The sequence below is a fragment of the Pholis gunnellus genome (assembly GCF_910591455.1).
Source record: "Pholis gunnellus genome assembly, chromosome: 6".
Taxonomy (NCBI): domain Eukaryota; kingdom Metazoa; phylum Chordata; class Actinopteri; order Perciformes; family Pholidae; genus Pholis; species Pholis gunnellus.
The window spans coordinates 15,141,074-15,160,089 of record NC_136532.1 but is presented as its reverse complement, the minus strand read 5'-3'; the positions used below and the strand labels follow the sequence as shown (position 1 = coordinate 15,160,089).

The window sequence follows — 19,016 nt, the reverse complement described above, 5'->3', positions numbered from 1 at the left end:
ACCCAGCAATTAAAACACCCACATAGATGACATTCATGTGGGTTGGACAGATCGGGGAGTAACACACTTGAAATACCTATAAGATGGCAAATGGGATGTTGTAGTCCGCCGGTACATACAAAGGATAAGATTAGCAATTTCCTCAACAAATACATAGTATGCAGTATGTTTAAGAGGTGACAGATTGACCCCAAGTCAATGCTCAGGGACAACATTACCCCAGTGATGCAAGGTAGTAAGATTATCATGCTGGAATGAAAGATGGAAACAAAAAGAGAAATAGAGAGATTTGGATTTGTCTGCAGCAGAAAGCTTCTTATATAATCACTGTGCTTTACGTCTTCGGGACATCAATATTTTTTGTGTCTTATGTCTTCAGAAATGGCAATACAACATGAAGGAATGCCTTCATACTATATCGACTAACTTTGTTCACTCACAGGAGTTTAAGTTCCTAAAAATCCAAACAACTATAGATTTGCGTATCGTTAGAGAGGGCTTTGGTCCCTCACAAGCTGAACCAAACCAAACTTTGCCAAACCAAATGGAAACGAGCTGAGTCGCGCTCCACTGACCTGTTGTCTACACAGCTGTGGCAGACAGTCGTACAGCTCAACTCAGTTATACATGGCTAACGATGAAAACAGGCTGCGTCAGACTGAAAAGTGTAGGCCCTCCTATTTGACCTACCGTGATAGGGAATCAAAATGTTATTTTTAAATTTCTTTATCCTTGCTGTAAGGAATACGACACAACATATCCTTTCATGGCACTACTAAACTTGTGTGCACATGATACTATTATTCGTTTTATGGTATGTTGACATGGCTGGGAGGTTGATAGGAGGTGTGTGCATGTGTTGGTGCTTGCGTGCTTGTACATTAACTGCGCGTGAACCCGGAGATATAAATGACACCAGTAACAGGGAGGCATTCCAACACAACACAACCCAACATAATCTCAGTGTACAGTATTTTTTAAATATTTTCCTATACTGTATCTCATGAGCATATGATGGTAATCAACAGATCTGCTTCCCTCCTATGACTATGATTGGACATTCCTTTACCTGAACGTTGGTAAAAGACTGTCCAATCCCTAACCTGTCAACCACATACCAAGGCCTGGAGTTAAGTTAGAAGGTTAATCATTATGACTCGTAAGCTAAAGAGAGTTTCACGCACGTTTTTTCTGCAATAATTGCTGATGTGCTTCTACAATTAAAAGGGACTTATCCCCCTACTGGTCACACTTTATTTAATGTCCTTCAAATGCATGCAGTTCTTCCACTCAGAGTGTACAGAGACGACCTGTAAAGATGATCGAAAGAACGATAGAGAGAGATTATAATATGAAATCAAAGTAGTGAGTATTTGGATGCAAATACAAATCTGTATTATTCAATGTGAATAGGATCATGTCTGGCATGCATTGTTAAATAAAAAATTAAATAGATTGGTACTCCGTGTCTTGCCTGTTTTTACTTCTCCATGATCTTAATGAGTGTGTCGTGTGCTGGCATGTGGTCTGTCATTTTTATGCCTCCGCGGCGGCACCAGCCGTGACCCAAGGCTTTGTGTTTTTTGTGTTGTTGGACGAAATTTCTTCAAATTTGGCACAAATGTCTATCTGGACTCAAGGATGAAGTAATCAGAATTTGGTGATCAAAGTTCACTGTGACCTTACAAAACATGGCAATGACTCAGAAATTGATTTGCTAATTATGATAATTGATCTCAGATGTCTAAAAGGATAAAACGATGAAGTGATGACATTTTAGACAGACATGGATGTAAACGGCAACATGAGTGGTTGGCTGAGGCATATATCCGCAAACCAGTAATTGTAGTTTAAAACTTGTCCCCCATGCCATGAGTCACAACCACTGCTTTGAATAAGTCCCATGAGAAAGAAACTCTTAATGTGATGTGTTGTAAAATGTGCAATTTGTATAATTTATATATAACATTTTATCTAAACAATTGTCACTGTTATATATATTGTTAGGAAATGATTGTTTATACACATGTCAACATTTTTTTTTTAAAGGTTTTGACCAAACAGCAAAGATCTCAATCTCAACAATGTCAGGTCTAAACAGCCTTAAACAAATAGAAATATATTTACAAATATATTATTTCTAATTGGACTGTAATATTTGAAACAAAAATCCACAAATATGTACTATGATCAAAAAATATTTAAATATCCACAAATGTGTATTTTTTCATTTGTCTAAAGTTATATCCATAAAAATACTGAGCGCTTCCTGTCTGTTTTGTGTCACGTGACTTCCCTCTTTTTTTTAAACGTAAATGTGTCCAATTCGTAGCCTTATCATAGGTTATTTGCAGATGACGTCACACATCCGCGTGCTTCCCATATGGAGGGCAGGGAAGTGGATACAGGTTTAATACTGCAGCAACAATAGTTTGCGCTGTTTACAGCTGTTCCAACCGAACAAATCGGGGACAAAACAAGGGCTACTTTTGAGTCCCAAAAATAGCTCGTGGGGGTTGTGCCATACAAAGAGGGTGGAGATATAAATATAATGGAGCAGGTCAATAGTGGTGCGTCAGACTGATTTCATACTCCGCACGTGGAAGGGAACATTCTGTTCCCTTCCACGCCCCCTTCTTCTCTCTGTTACATCACGCGCAGGCACAGACACAAAAAAACAACTTCAGCTTTGACACGATCATGTCAACATATCAACATGACCCACAAACGCCGTGCACTCTTGAACTCTCTCACCGTTGTGAGACGGGAAGCAGCAGCCGCAGAGGCACCGCCTCTTCTATGGAATTGTTTACAGCTCCGCTAAAGGAGGAGCCGGAGGGCGGCAGCAGGCTCAACGTGTCCGGCCAAGTTGCTTTTTTTCCAACAGGTTTTTTTCCTGGAAATGTGGATGTTCTGCCAACGAATCGAACAAAGTGGAGGCGGAGTTCCATTGCGGGGCGATCTGGGGAGAGGGCAAACCCTTCCTGCAGTGTTTGGGCTCATCTGTTGTGCTCAAAAGAACTTTGTGTTATTACTCTTGCAGTCTTCTTGAACTTTCGCTTCTGCACATGTTGTTTCTCATATCGTGCGAACATTGGACATAATATGAATTACGTATTCACAATAAACTAGTTTTTAAGCAATGAGTCACTGCTGCATTACAGACAAGATGTATTCTCAGCTGAAGGGGATAGCCTATTTTTACAATTTAAGAGAGCTGTGGCACTCTTGTCTGTCTGTTGTGAAATGTTACACCAACAGTCTCGAGGCCACATCAACAAACATCATGATTTATCTTTGAGAGAAGCACAGGGGCCCGGGCATACGAGGAGAGAAGTGCAGGAAAACACCTCAGTGTCAGGACTTAGTCTGAGTTACTCCATTCTGATGTAAACAGCCTCAGGGGATAGCCTGCAAATAGCAGATCATGCCAGGGAGAAACTGTTCAGAGGCAGTGTGGCTGAATGCCAGCAAGCCCAAGGCTCAGTGTGATTTTCTAGGAACTTTACTCATGAATGGACCACCCACTGCACTGGATGCACACTCTTTTTCTTTTGAAGCTGAGTCGTGTTACACTTTCGACTGTACATTACTCTCTTGCAGAGTATAGATACACGTATGTATGTATGTTTGTTTGAATGGATGGATGGATGCAACAACACAGACTAGAAGTGCTGACGAACAGAGAAAAGTGCAGACTGTGACGCAGACACCGAGTAGTTACAAGGTCATTATGGCAAGCCGTGACCATGTTTTCAACCAGTAGATAATCTACTCTGCTTATAAAACCTGATAACCTTTCATGTGGAATAGGTAGAGCGACTGTTAGTAATCATAATATATGTCATTATGTAGTTATCTGTTGTTACATTCATGCTTGTCTATGACTGTTGATATTAAACATAATATTTAACAAAGAACCTATACAATGAGGATGGAAGTGTTATAGTGTGTTATGCAGGTATCTACACTACACATTTCTGCACTCTTATTTTAAAAAAGTTTGACTTGGGCAACTTCACAGAGAAACTAATTGACAGTGTCTCTATGAGAGAAATGAAGGGAATGCATTAATTACAATACCAGCTGACTGTTACCAGGTTACACAGTTTATCTAATTTTAAAAATATTAAAATGTCTTACATCGGTTTCCGCCATAACACGTTCTCACATCTGTTTCTCTTATCTCTTGCAAGAAAGATAAAATACTCTATTACACACTGACAGCATTAACGGACTATGTGCACAGAGTCAAGTGAGTTCATGGCATTGAATAGTTCAAGTGTAAAGCTTCGGGGGGGCAGGTGAGGACTGCACTAATTTAGGATCAGAACATGGTTGTGTAACTGGGAGACAAAGTGAGACCTGTCCACAGCTATAACATTATGGGCCACAGTGGCTGGGTCGCATTGCATCCAAGAAAGTGAAAAGGTTTATATACTGAGCTCCGGTTGGATGCCAGTGCAGCTGCTAATATGTAGATGTTACCCAAGCATAATCAGTCGTCAACCTTTACCACGCTGTTTCATTTTTTTTTCTCCAAATAGACAGGCATAATCAACTTCTACTTATTTATTTCACTACACAGTAGACTATGGTAACCTAACAATAGACCTGGGAATGTTATGACGGCCAGATTATACATAAGGATTCATACAAGTGCTAGAAACAAGTAAGAAATCACGACTAAGTCACTGTGAATTTGTGGACCAAAGATAATCTTACATAATTTCTTACTAATAGACCGACTGGTGTAACAGCTGCATTAATGTATGCCTCGTATCTAAACTGCTTACATGGTTTGACCTTCACTGACGGCAGAGCAATTAGCTCTCCAGCTGTAGGCGGGGCATCCAACAACACGCACCACCACTGGCTTGCTTAGAAACAACCAAACATCGAACTGCAGTCCCCAAATACAAAGCAACAATTAGCTTCTTCCAAAAGTCGGTGCAGCCCGTGATATGATGTTGCAGTGCATCTAATGTATCCTCCTGAAAAATGTAAATAGGGGCTTCATACGTTGACCGGCTCTTTAGCAATCTGAAAGTCTGTCTTTTTTTTCTCGTTTTCTTGCATACAATGCATGTCCATTTCGAGCAAATCCCCGTGATATTGTTGCATCAAAATGAATGTGATTCTATTCATTATTCCCCCAGCAAGTAGCTTTACAAATATGACAGTGGCGTACTTGTATAAATATAACAAACTCAGGAGTTTTGCAATAACATGCTCTCTGGGGGCGTGCCATGAGGAACTCAGCTACCCCGTTGTGATGTTGCATTCAAGTGCCTCTCCAAAGCAAGTCTTCCATACGAGTTGAATTGGAAACCTGCAGTACCTGAACGCAACTTCAGTCCGGTCCTGCCCTCTTTTCAGCAATCCCAGCCTGTGATTGATCCAGTGTTTCATCACTCACTCCAGTGAATGGACAACTCCTAAACACGAGTCATGTTTCCTCTCAGCCAATCGCAGCACCGTATTGTGATGACACCGTGGGATTCCGCGAAATTGTTTCTTGGAGTTGAGAGAATTGCAGCCCACAGTATAATAGGACAACTTGACGCATGTGTCAGAGCACACAGAAGGACGGAATAAACGCAGGCACTGTAGCTCAGTCGATTAACAGTGTGTTTTATTGATCTGGCTTTTGGAAAAAAAAGGATCTAGATGGAGAAGGAGAGAGGAAGAAATTAAAACTGATATCTTTTTCCTGTATGTGTTTATTTATCTGCCCTGCAACCTCCACAAGAAAACGCAGCCTTTGCGGAATAGTCACATTGAAGACGACACGTGTGGATGCTTAACCACATTTACCCTTGGATGGCTGCGGATTACTTAATGGCATCCACATGGTCTGGTTGTTTTTGAATAGCCTCTATAGCTACTGTATCTAGCCTACATTGTTCCTTTTCTCCACCCGGACCTGCTGTATAGTGATGTCAGAGGTTGATGTCTCTGCAGACTGTGACCTCAGCCGAGCACCGGGACGGGCAGAGGACATGTTGAAAGAGAACCAGGAGAACAGGACTTTAATGATGGTGGCAATGATTTTATTGGACTTAAACAAATGCAACCCAAACGCTGTCAGCCCTGGAGACAGCATATGTCTCGGGGACAGCGATGCGGGTGCGCTGGAGAAGGTGGAGCGGGGAAGCTGCCGGTCTAGCGCTGCCGGTGTACCCAAACAGTCCCGGAGCAAGAAGGCGGTGGCGAGACAGGAGTTTTGTGAGAAGAGACACTGCTGTCCTTTTACTGGCTGTGGGAAGATGTACGGCAAGTCGTCCCACCTCAAAGCCCACCTAAGGGTCCATACCGGTAAGTGGAGGCTCTACTGGAGGCTGACAATTATGGGCTCGATTCTGTTGACGACAGCGAAACCGCTCTGCGTCACTTCTGCCGTGAATTTTTTTCAGACGCAACTTTGACATCACTGTGAAATCTGTGATGCAATTTCTAGCACGCCAAGTTTGCAGGAAAATAAAAGTTACAGAAGAAGTGTGTGAACAATTTAGCAAGATAAAATATAATGATATCATTTAACAACGAATGGTGTCTAATGTTATGGACTGAGCCACGCCGTGTCTGTGTAATGTGACACAAGGAGTGTAAGTGAGACACCACATGTTCCTGCAAATGAATAACCCTATAGGGAAGGTGGTCCCATGAATTTGCCACTGCTGGAGATGTGACTGACTGGCCCATAACGGGGTGAAGGGGGGTGGTAGGAGGCTTGTGTGTCACACACGAATGCGATCTGGGAACACCACGTGCTGCCGCCCATATTTGTGATGCATGGTAGATTGTTGAAGTGTGATAAATCCTCCTGGTACACAATGATTAGGTTTTCAAAATAATGCCTCAAATGTGTATTATATGAATCGCGTCATTTAGATTTGATTTGGGGCATCACAACTATTGCAATAGTAGCGCGTAATGTTTGTCTATAGCTGGATTTTGATTCACATGCAGGTGTCACTGCGACACTGTTGCCTCCTCATGTTCTTGTCCCATGATAACCCTCCCTGCACCAGCATTTCCTCATACGTCATCCTCCTCCACTCCCCTCATGTCGGGTTGTAAACAAGGGTAGACACGTGGTTCAACGGAGCACATGTTGTAGGAGGAGGAGGGGGCAACAATCTTTATTTTTTTTATTCACTAGGCTCTTATCATGACGCATCATTTCTAAATTAATATTTGTGTTGAGTATATTGTTGCTAGAAAATGTTGTTTATTCATGCCTTTCCCAAAAATGTAGGACAAAAAGCTTTTGTAAAGCTTGTACTTTGTACTTCCTCCTCTCCTTCTCCTTCCAACATTTTGTTTTATCATCTTGATACTTTTGAAATGAGATGATTCAGAAAATGTTTCATACAGATTTTCAGGGGAAAAAAGCATTACGTCTACTTTATGCCTACTTTAAACATTTGTAAATATAATGTATTTTTATACACACAGCAATGGGGTTTATGGGTCCCCAAACAATGAGAGAGAAAAGCCAAACTCCACAGGGCTTGAAGTTGGAAATATATGCAGTTAAAAGTGGTAATCCACAATGTATGTGTGTGTGTGTGTTTCCCCAGGTGAGCGCCCCTTCGAGTGTACCTGGTCAGCATGCGGCAAGAAGTTCTCCAGATCAGACGAGCTGACGCGTCACTACCGCACACACACCGGTGAGAAGCGCTTCAACTGTCCGATGTGTGACAAGTGCTTCATCAGGAGCGACCATCTGACTAAACATGCACGGCGACACGCAGGCTTCCATCCCAGCATGCTTCAGGGCTCCAGTGTGGCCAAAAGATGTCGCTACTCTGTGTCCCTGTCCTCATGTGACTCTGGAGACCAAAGCCCTGTTGGGGTGTGAGACACACCGACTCACACCACTATACATACAGGATATACATAAACATAGACACACCCATGTGTGGTGACTGCACCTTTATCAACTCAACCAGCCAGACCACTATTTAATCAGGTTTTCTATGCATATAAGAATGTGCAACAGCAAACAGAAACACACTTGAACCTGAATGTAATCAACCTAAAACTAGAGCTCTCTTATTCCCTAACGTGATTGGAATTTATTAGGGGTTTACTTCATCTGACACACAGGTTGTAGTTGCTTACCAATTTGTGTGATGTGCTTTTTTTTTCCACTGGAATAATCTGAAATCCAGGAGGCATTTGTGTACATATATAGTTTTCATTAACACTTCACGAGTTCACTTCACACAGACTTCATTTGCAGGTGAAGAAACAACAATAAATCAAATCATTACTTAGATATTCCTAGTGGGTTAAGATGTTTTGGGAACAGTCTTTTAGTAAATAGTATTTCACGTATACATACTATGAACAGTTACTCCCCACTCCAGGACAAAGCAAATGTACAGTATAGCAGTGTTATCATGTAAATAGATTAAACAGATTAACTTTCAGATGGATGATATACTGTAGTTATTAGAGAGTTATAAGACAAAGTTATATTATACAGACTTACAGAGCTTGGGTATTTCATTTTGTATATTTGGCTATGGACTTAGTAAATGAGGTATACTGTGAGCTTGTAGGTATAGTTTGTACATTACAGTTGTTTCCTGTGTTGAAATGGTGTCGCATCATGATATAGTTGCAAATAATTGACCATAAGCAAATTGCAGTTTAATACATGTAATCGTTGCTTTTTCAGGCTTGAACTATGTCAATAGTGCAGGGGTAAACAAAACAGGGTAAAGCCTATAAAAGATAACCTTTTACTTGCATTGGAAATACTTTTCGATGTTAAGACCATGACGACTTGTGTTTAGTTCAAGTTTGTAAACTGTTAACATGGAGTTTTGTGCCTTTTGAAGGGTTTTGCGGCAGAGAGGAATTTCTACATTTTCAACCTTTGGAAATACTACCCGAATGAACAGACAGATTATTTTGAATATCAATGACTGTCTTTTATGCCAACAGTGCCAGTTGCTGTACATTGAAACTTACTTTTGTTCACTCTGTATCTGGACTGCATTTTATCAGGGAATAATGTGATGCATGGTAATTTCAGTCAATACTACACCCCCTACTGGTAATATGGAAGCACAACATTTCTCACAAATAGTCAAAAAATCATTTTATTTTATGTCCTCGCATTTTGAGGCAGGCTCTGTTGATTAGTTTGATGGTGAATCAATTAATTCCCTGTAGCATGTTTGTATGTATTTGTTTAATACAATGTATTTTTTATTTGACTGTTAATCGTTTTGAATATTAATAATGGTATGAGAGGTCTTATTCATCCACTATAGGAGCTATTGGTGATTCATTTTATTTTTATACTTGCCACATGATGCATTCAAACGTCCACATAGAGTAAGCTTGTAGAACACAAACTACATACATGTATAAAGTGAAATGCTGCATTTCTTTTCTGTCAGTATGACAACTGTGATTAGATGTTGGTGCCTTTCAGGTTGAGAACTCCTGATGCGACTGCACTGTAATCAGGGACTGTCAACGCAGACCCCACGTTATTGCAATAGACATAGCTGTGTCATGATTACTGCTCAAAAGTTGTATCATTAAAATAGTTTATCTTTCTAAACATTTCCTCATTATTTCCATCTCTCATCCCACACTGTACTTCACACCGTTTGTTAATAAATAGGTGCTCTTCTTTAATGCTGATGAAATATTGCAAAAAAGGTATATCAACCTGTTAAGTTAGAACCAGGAGTGCTCCATTAGCTTCGTGTTTATTTATTGTTTTCATACACCGCACTTAATAACATTGTTAAATACTGTAATGGAAGTGTTTACATTACAAGAAATTCATTTAAAAAAGGAAAACCAAAGAAACACAAGTATCACCCGTGTCTACGTAAGAAAACAAACAGAATAACTTCTTAGACAGCAAACGCTCTTCAAGTAAACTAAATGATCAAGATGGCAATAAATACACACATATTTCAAATTTCTCTGTACTTAAGGCATAATCTAATTGCAAATTATCAGCTGGTTTAAGGGAGGGATCGGTCATACATGAAAGATATTAGTGCTCCAAGTCAATGATCCTCGATGTTACAATAACAAAACTATTTCCAACCCATTAGTCAAAAGAGATTACAAGATGGTATCTCACTCTTTATGTTGGCATTGTACGTCTGTATGCATGCAAATGCATATATGTGTGTGTGTGTTTGTGTGAAAGATGAGAAAGCTGAGAAAGGGTAAATCTTTCTACTGTCTGAAACGTGTGCTTGCTTGATGATTTGTGGCATCACAACAGAAATGAGAAGGATCCACTGATCAAGAAAAGATTTAGGAGGGGATCACAGCAGAGTGTGCTGAAAAATCAATCTAGAGGCCCCCACCGTCCCTTTGGCCTTGATAATATATCAATCGTGTGAGCATCATGTGTTAGAGGGTTGTTGCAACAATATATAATCTTCCCTTTTTGACACAGTTCATATCAGATAAGACACTGGCATTGCTATGCAGGAAAGAGTAAACAGATATGGACCCAAATAAAAAAATAAAATAAAAAATGAGCAAATTCAAAACAATACAAGTCCACAACAGTGCCACTTGTAGTGCAACAGTAGCATGTGATTGCACAATAGAAATGGGGCAAAAATCAAGTGTGCAACTAGCCAATTTGTTATTATTTTCCTTTCTATTATTCAGTACAGTGCTCTCATGCAATTTGTTGCTCAGCCATTCATGTTCATACATTCATCACTAAACTCGGTATTGGAGAGAATGCTTAAGTATTAAGGGTGGTGTGAATGGGTGCAACAACCTGGCCTGTGCAACTTAACAACCCTGTACAGGTCAATGAATACGGTACAAGATATTCTCTATTTAGGGATACCAAGACCGCAGTCCACACTTCTAAAATATCCCCACGTCAACACACACAATCATACGTATCCCTCAAGCCTATAAAAGTAAGCATTTAAATAAAAATGAACAAATAAAAAAAACTAGAAAAATGCAACCCAGAATTCAGTAAGGTAAGCAGAACAGTTGAGTCAGCAGTTATGATGGTTCTTATTCTTCAGGGAAATGGAGTTCACTTTATAGCATCAATTGACCTTCTGTTTCATGTCCTCTAATATCAGTGTGTTACATCACGTTCACCAGAAGAAGGGCTCTCAAACACAAGTGCACGTCCTACCATAGGAGGAAACCACCACTTTTACTCATATTCTAAATACATATTTAATATTTTTAAATGTGTTCCATGTCCTAGATTTGAAACCAAATACTCTATATGTTAATTAGATTATTTCTCATTGCCATTATCATCATAGCACTTAACTGTCATTACAATACTCTACCAATGCTTCACTGTCACCACTGTGGCGGCAAAGTAAACTCACAGCAGATGAAGATTGGGGGTTATATTGTGTGGAAAGGGGAAGAAGGTCAGAGGGGTGAGGTTACTGTATTTGACAGGTGGTGGAGGAGGTTGCCTGGCAGCACATGCAGGTGGGATTGACTGATTTGGGCGGGATCAGATCCAGGTCCTCGTCGTCCGGGATCTCGTCTAGACGGTAACCATCTTTCAGCAGCTGTATGTTCAGATCCTGATTGATTTGCTGAAGAAGGGAAGATAGACAGAGGAGGTTGATGAATTTGAGTAACGTTTGCCAACCACAGGGACGCGGACCAGCACCGGGTCACAGAGCACACTTTTCCAGTAAGCCACGCCCTCTTACTCCCACAACAACTGATTTTAAATTAAAGTAGGATATCATCATTAGCTACTCTATCTGCATGTGGTGTGGAGATTTCTCCTGCCAGATTCTAATCCGACTGGTCCAGACATTTTGTCTCTATTCTGATTGTCTGCTTCCATGTCTGTCAAGTAAATGTTAAATTGATGCTAAATGTTAAATGGACTTGTGCTTCTATAGCGCTTATCTTTCGACCACTCAAAGCGCTTTTACACTACATGTCATTAACCCATTCATACACTGATGGCAGGGGCTACCAGGCAAGGTGCCACCTGCCCATCAGAACTATCCAACCATTCATACCCAAACGCACAGCATTCGGGAGCAATTATGAGGTTAAGTGTTTTGCCCATGGAGGCATTGACATGGACTAGCGGAGCGTTGCAAGAAGATACACAATGCCCAGTGGGAAGAGCAAAAGAGGAGACAGAGTGTAGTTAAGGTTAGCTAGCAGTCAATTAGGGATGAAAAATATAAATGATAAAATTTAGGGGTTCGGCTCAAATTCGGATCTCGGAAGCTACAGCCAGCAGATGGTTAGCTTAGCACAAAGACTGGAAATGGTCTGGTTCTGTCCAAATGTAACAACATCTGCCTACAAACACCTCAAAAACTCACTAATGGATCAGTTATATATCTTGTTTGCATGATCCATAAAAAACAGAGGTGTATAAATGATACTTCAACATTTTAAAGGGGTTTTGCACTAACAAAACACATCTTCCTCTGGCTTTATCAGATTTTGACAATACACAATTTACAAATCTCACATTTTTTTGAGCTTGTGAACTAGGCTGGGTAAAATGTACAGTGGTAACCATGGCAAAGTGAATCCTTTCACAGATGGCTGTAAGGATCATCACTTGGAGCTTTGTCATGAATGTGATGACTACTACTGTCCTGCTGGGATTTTTTATTTAGTAAAATAATGCCATTGTTTGCATGCAAAACTGAAGCAATGTCTTCAATCAAGATCCCAGCATTTACTCTTTTTTTATGTATTAACGGTCTAGTCTACTAGATAACCTGTATACTGTAGGCCTACCAGTGTTGTATTCAAGACCACCTAAACCAAGACATAGTCATGACCAAGACCAGTGTATCGAGACCAAGACAACACTAAAACGTTGAGGGTTAGAGACCAAGTCAAGACCAAGACCAAAGCAGGGCATGACCAATTCAAGACCAAGACCAGACCAGAGCGAGTCACACACTGCATGGCATGCGATAAAATGTAGAACATGCAAACCATTGGCACTCCTAATATTGTTTTGAATTCCCATAAAAACCCCTCCTCATTCACCTCTTTTATTCCCATGTATTATACTGTATATGTATATGTGTACCATGAGAAATGCCTTGATAAAGTAATCAAAAGGCAATGTAGGGGTGATTTTTATGTGTGAGACTTTCCTCTGTTGTCTAGGAGCAACTACAGTAATATGATGCTAGCACATAAATCAGACAATGCACAGGCATTTCTTTTTCTTTGTGTGAGACGGAGACAAACCAAGTAAAAATGCGGTCAATGCGGAGACAAAAACAAGACCTTCAAAAAGTAAGACCAATCTTCAGTACTACTACAATGAGGCCTACTATACTGCCTAAACAGCAACCATTATTCCTTACTTTGTTAGCTACAGTACAATCATACTGCAGCCACGGTGTATTGCTTGCTCAGAACTTGCTTTTCTTAGCGAATACTAAGAAAGAGGAGACAATGGCTAAATTGGGTTTGTACATTTACTGAATATTAGCTTATTATTTCAGACAACATGGTGGACTTACAATCTGAACACCTCTGGGCTTTTTCATATAACATACAATATACCCACTAGCCTGAAAGTGTGAGAAACAGAAAATGTATGTACAGGATTCCTGGACAATAAATATGATGTGTCTGTGTTTTGCACTTTAATTGGCACTAGTGTTGAAAACAGGATTTTCAGGAGCAGACACGCATAGAGGACATTTCATTTGTTTCCCTGCTTTGTGTCTCATGCACATTTATGTGCAGGTGCGTCCGCAATATAATGATGCGCTTGTGGCAAGCGACATGCCTACAGAATTAACATGGAAGAGCAGGATGGATATAAATGGGTTTTGCTTTGAGACTGGCTTATATGGGAAATAGAAGTATTGAAAGCAGGGTAGGGAGTGACTGTGAGGTATAGAACCAGATATTTTCTGTATCACATGTCTCACCTCAGCAGAGGAGTATCCCGACGATGAGTATCTAGACATGTCAAAATCGTCATCACTGAAACAAACAAACAACACAAATTAGCTTAGAATTTCAGTGTTTACGGTGTTAATGTGACAATAACTGTATTAATGTGTGTGTGTTTGTGCATGTGTGTGTGTTTACCTGTCTGTGTCTAGGGCCACCAAGGGCTTCTCATCTGGGCTCTGGTCTAAAGAGGAATAGCCTTTATTGGGCACTACCAACCTGCAGGGAGGGAACAGAGCAAAAGAGTGAGAGTGAGAGTGAGAGTGAGGGGGGGGGGGATAAATGATCGGAGGAGCAGAAATAGGGTGTAACAGAATACGACAGGAAAGAGTGGAAGAGGTCAAATGAATTCACAAACAGGAAGAACCGAGCAAGATTGACAAAGATGGTGGAAGAAATGGAAGGCGGGCCCGGAGGCGACATCACAATTGAACTACAGTTACAGCTGTTACTACAGTAACAACAGAAGCATGAAAGAGGTCTAATTTGTAACTCTGACATCTTACAAACCCTAAATCAATAAAACTATGCTCTTGCCATCCCCACTGATAGACAGAGATAATGGACATGAGAATAAAATCTATCTGGTCTAGCTCAGGAGAACATGTTTCTGATCTTGCACAAACAGAATCAGCGGGCAATTCATTTGTGATAATGTCTGCGTGTGAAACAAATGCTGGAATGAAAATAGACTTTAATTTGAAATTGTATTGTGTTGTGGCTTTTGTATGTTGTTTCTCAAAATACATCATTACATTTTTTACAGTATTTGTACACTTACACTCTAGTACAGAGTGGGACAACAACTTCATTTTGACCTTATTTTAGTAAATTAGCTTGTATGTGGTAGAAAAACAAAACAGTGCAATACTACACCAGAATAAGGACTTAAGTTGAGTTTATCGCTAAAGACATTTTAATGACTGTATTAGCTAAGAAAGACACCAGCTACCATCTTATTTTCTCCACAAAATCACAGCGCTCACTTCTTACCGTGTTCTGGCCATGACGTTGTTGTTCTTCTTGGGCTGCTGGTTGACTGGACTACCTACGGTGTTGCCGTTCTTCAATGATCCCTTCCTAGCCAGCTCTCTCTGTTTCTCTGCACAAGAAAGAAAAAAAACACGCACAGGCATCAATCTCAATCTTGGCATTAAATAACTCTGATCAGGTTGTGAACTTTTCTTTAAAAAAAGGTTCCCAGATTAGACAAGAAGAAATCTGTATAATTTAAACACACACTCATCAGGAAGTCTGATTATCATGAAAGGCAATTGGCTTCCTGAACATGATGACAAACGATAGGCTTTGCGCCACAAGACGTGACATCATGGCAGATCGGTTTCTGTTCACTGGAGGGATTTTCTTCAGTGATCAGCTGACCAGGAAGTAACAATCACTGCTGTTATGGCTGAGGGGGAAACAACTGACTTCCCTTTTCTACCTTTTTTGATCCTTGTCACAGACCAGATGACAAATAACTAAACTAATGCTATTAGTCTACTCTGAATACATCAGCGACACTATAAAATGTTCTATCTAAATCATACTGTGCCACCAGTTAATGGCATTACATTTTTAATCCAGAATAGTTTTAAAAGTCTCAAAGGCAAAGTGACTTTGTATTTCATAGACCGGATATCTTACGGCGGTGTTTACATGTCATAAAAAGACTCTTAAGGCTTTATCTCAGAAAGTATTACAGTAGAAGTAAAAAAAAAAAAAGAGGCACTACTGCTCACCACTGGACTCTGTCCAAGGTGCTGAAAAGAGCCTTTAAGGACTGTGGCACTAGAGAGACTCAAATTCTCAAACATAAAACAGACCAGACTAGTTAATATTCTTTTGCCATCAGTATCTATTCATACGCCAAACAATAAAATGGATGAGAGCTGAAAAGTTTTTATTATGAATGGATTAGAATTCAGTGCTAATCGAGTCATTGTTAAAGTTACTTTTCTGGCAAACCTGAAAGCCAAACCATTGCTAGCTCCAGTTATAAAATGAGAAGATTTATTTTATTTATTAGTGTCTCTTTGTTGTCTAGAGATGATGCCACATCTGCACATAACAGTAGGTTATGCTCTCCAGGATATACAGTTGATTACAGGATATGGTTATTCCCACAGGCAGACACCAAGCCTACAAATACTGTAGCTCTTACTCACCAATTTTCATCTGCAGGGGTGAGGGCTTGTAGTTGATAGTGACAGGTTCCCCCTCTCTGGTGTCAGAGTCCGCCTCTGAGGCTGTGGAAGAGGCCGGGTCCTGGAGACAAACCAGACATTGATGGACAGAAAGATGAGCAGAAATGTGCATTACTGATGCATTGATGAATAATTAATGTATTTTTGTAATGCATAATACACCCTACTATGACCAGACAATGTGAATAAAACAGTTCATGAATAGATAAAACATAAGCAAGAGTCTCTCTCTCTATGATATGTAGCGTTGTATAGACAGCTTGTTTCAATTAAGTCCTACACACTTCTCAAGAAATAGATGTTAACTGTTGTAGACAAAATAGGTTTTATCATAGCTACCTCCAACTGATAAGGTGGAGATTGAAACGGCGATTTAAAAATATATACACTATCTCATTTGAACGTATTTAAAATGAATGCAAAATACTGAAATTAGTCACAAGTCCCTAAATCCAAGTTTGGGAAACATTCCTAAAACAGTCACATCTTCTATCCACAGGGCAAAGATAAGGATAAAAAAAGACCATCAATGAGGTGCTACTTCACGCACGGGAATGAATTGAGTTACGGGGACGCCTGGAGACTTCAGGTCAGACTACTTCGGGACGTATAGTCTGGCTATCTAGCGGCCCCGGCCGTGGGCAGAAGAGGCCGCCCTGCAGGCTGCAGTAACCCAGGGCCCCGCTACGGCCCACGGAGCGCACCGCCAAATCATTTACACTGATTTAGAATCAAAATACAGCGCTTTAACGTTCCATGGACGCACATATTTGCGATTAAAGACCGCTCAGTAAACCTCGTCAAGGCGTCACAGGCGGCGTATAGCCGAAACAACTTGCTGCATGGATGCTGATGATGTAGCAGCAGCGATGGGATGGGATGCTTGTTTTCGCCAGACATGACGGACGCAGCCGACTACGCAGCAGACCGGACGCTGCTTGCATTACACAGTGAAACAAAAACATCTGCCAATGAGCACATCAATTATCCTCTGACACGTTACACTGGCAATTTTTTACATTTTAATGTAGTCGAAAAATAACTTGATGAAAAATGCCAGACGGTACAACAGCCAGTATTACGCATGGCAGGTGATGGATCTGTCGGGATCCCAAAGCACAACATTATGAATAGAAGGCCTCATCCCCTAAACATCCGAGAATAACAGTGGCATTGAATTATAATACAAGACCCAAGCATTGCTTGATTGTCTACAACAACTGTCTACAAATATAACTTACCAGCGGCTGCATCTCAGCCTGCATCTCCGCCTCCTGCACGGCACTCGGCACTTGAAATCTATCTATTTCTTCCATCATTTTGCTCCCTTCTTCTAAACACTATTTATTGGTAACTGGTCGTTTCGACGAGTTGTCGCCGAGGTAGTGAGTTCAGTGATCTCAGATTTGTAACAATCTCTTTAGTTCCCCGGTGGCGAGCTTCATCCCAGCAGGCTATGTCGACGGTGGTGTGACCAGTTGGGTGACGGTGACTCTACCACCCACTTCCGGGTAGGGTATCACAAGATAGGGTCCGTTGATCCAGAAGCGGCCCTTTGAAGAGGACCAACGCGGTCCCCAGGAAAATGACACAGTGGGGTGGAAAGTACATTTAGATATACTTTTACTTTACTTAGGCTACTTCTGCTTCAATATATTTCAGAGGCAAACATTTTATTTTATTTATTAAATCAATGACATTAGTTGAAGTTAGGCTAGTACTTTGCAGACTCTGATTAATGATACAAAATGTAATTCAATAAATTATACTGTATTAAGATATTTCATCGAACCTCTGGGGAAAATTCACAAGCTACCCAGCTATAAGTAAATAATCAAAAGTATCCCCAATTGTACAAGCAATACAATAATGCTTACACATTAGTGCATCAACAATTATAATCAGATAACAAAATCGATTATTATGATACATGATGACTACTTTTACTTCTTTAAAAAAGGTCCAATGTGTAAGATCTGGCCACACACTCCAAATATATGGGAGTCCACACAATCTAAATTTACAGTCATCAGTTTTAAGAGGGGGAAAAAAGCCAACCACTAACTCACAGCAGAGCAAGACTATGCAGAATTTAACCAAACTGCTGAAACTCTGAGAACTATAGCACTGCTGTCTTATAAAGCCTATAGTTTATGTTAGTCATCTGTGTGTTTGTGCCACTAACCGAGGGCTGTATGGTCTGTGTACACTTTGATAGTTTATTGGACTAAATGTAATTTCTCTTTTCTGCCACTTTGGATTGAATCCAAAAGACAAACTATCCAAGCACACTCAGACAATGGTTGTGTAACACACCTGAGAGGTAAGTGAACACTGAATAATCTAGATAAGGAGGGGGAATGAACATTTTATCGACACCACAATGTGTAAACAGAACACCTAAAATCTAAAATTTAAAGCAAAATCATTGTATATACACACATTTAGTAGATTTTTTCAACTGTCAGCCTTTAATCTTCTCTCTTGAAATGTATTTAGAACTGGGTGCATCTTTAAGTAAGTAACTGCAGGAAACTTTCATTTTGTGTTAATTTTGTCGGTTCCTATGGATGAAAGCATGCTGTGTTTCTGAGCATCAGATTCCCTTTAGAAAACCTCACATTCTAGTGCAGCAGTTGTCCAACAGTGTGCTCCAGTAAGTCCTGATTCTAATTCTCTTGTGCCTCCTTTCCCTCCAGTGGGCCCAACAATATGGCCGGGGTCTCCAGCAGTAGGGTGTCACTGTTGGCTCCCAGCGAGGACCGGCGGAGCAGCAAGGCAAGGCGAAGCTCAGTTTTTTGCCGGAGGAGGAAATGCTGATACCGTGCGCTGAGCTCTCATCCTCCTGCTGGA

The 19,016-nt window shown here is 40.5% G+C and overlaps 2 protein-coding genes across 4 annotated transcripts; one reads left to right on the top strand and one right to left on the bottom strand.

Annotated features, from left to right (window-relative positions):
- The first annotated feature begins 5,599 nt into the window (after positions 1-5,599).
- Positions 5,600-9,545, top strand: klf9 (Kruppel like factor 9). Its single transcript, XM_079161198.1, has 2 exons — positions 5,600-6,318; positions 7,587-9,545. The coding sequence occupies exons 1-2, from the start codon at positions 5,940-5,942 to the stop codon at positions 7,865-7,867; spliced, it is 660 nt and encodes a 219-aa protein (XP_079017324.1). The 5' UTR covers positions 5,600-5,939; the 3' UTR covers positions 7,868-9,545.
- A 1,884-nt stretch (positions 9,546-11,429) lies between these two features.
- On the bottom strand, positions 11,430-17,482 carry fam219ab (family with sequence similarity 219 member Ab; the record flags this gene model as incomplete). 3 transcript variants are annotated; one of them, XM_079161764.1, is made up of 6 exons in its annotated part: positions 11,430-11,588; positions 13,932-13,986; positions 14,095-14,175; positions 14,950-15,058; positions 16,125-16,224; positions 17,405-17,482. In XM_079161764.1, 6 exons carry the CDS (start codon positions 17,480-17,482, stop codon positions 11,430-11,432), a joined length of 582 nt encoding a protein of 193 aa, XP_079017890.1. The 3 variants fall into 3 exon arrangements, with proteins under 3 accessions (XP_079017890.1, XP_079017891.1, XP_079017892.1); XM_079161765.1 differs by having other exon boundaries at positions 11,430-11,585; XM_079161766.1 differs by having other exon boundaries at positions 11,430-11,585; positions 17,456-17,482.
- Positions 17,483-19,016: the final 1,534 nt, after the last annotated feature.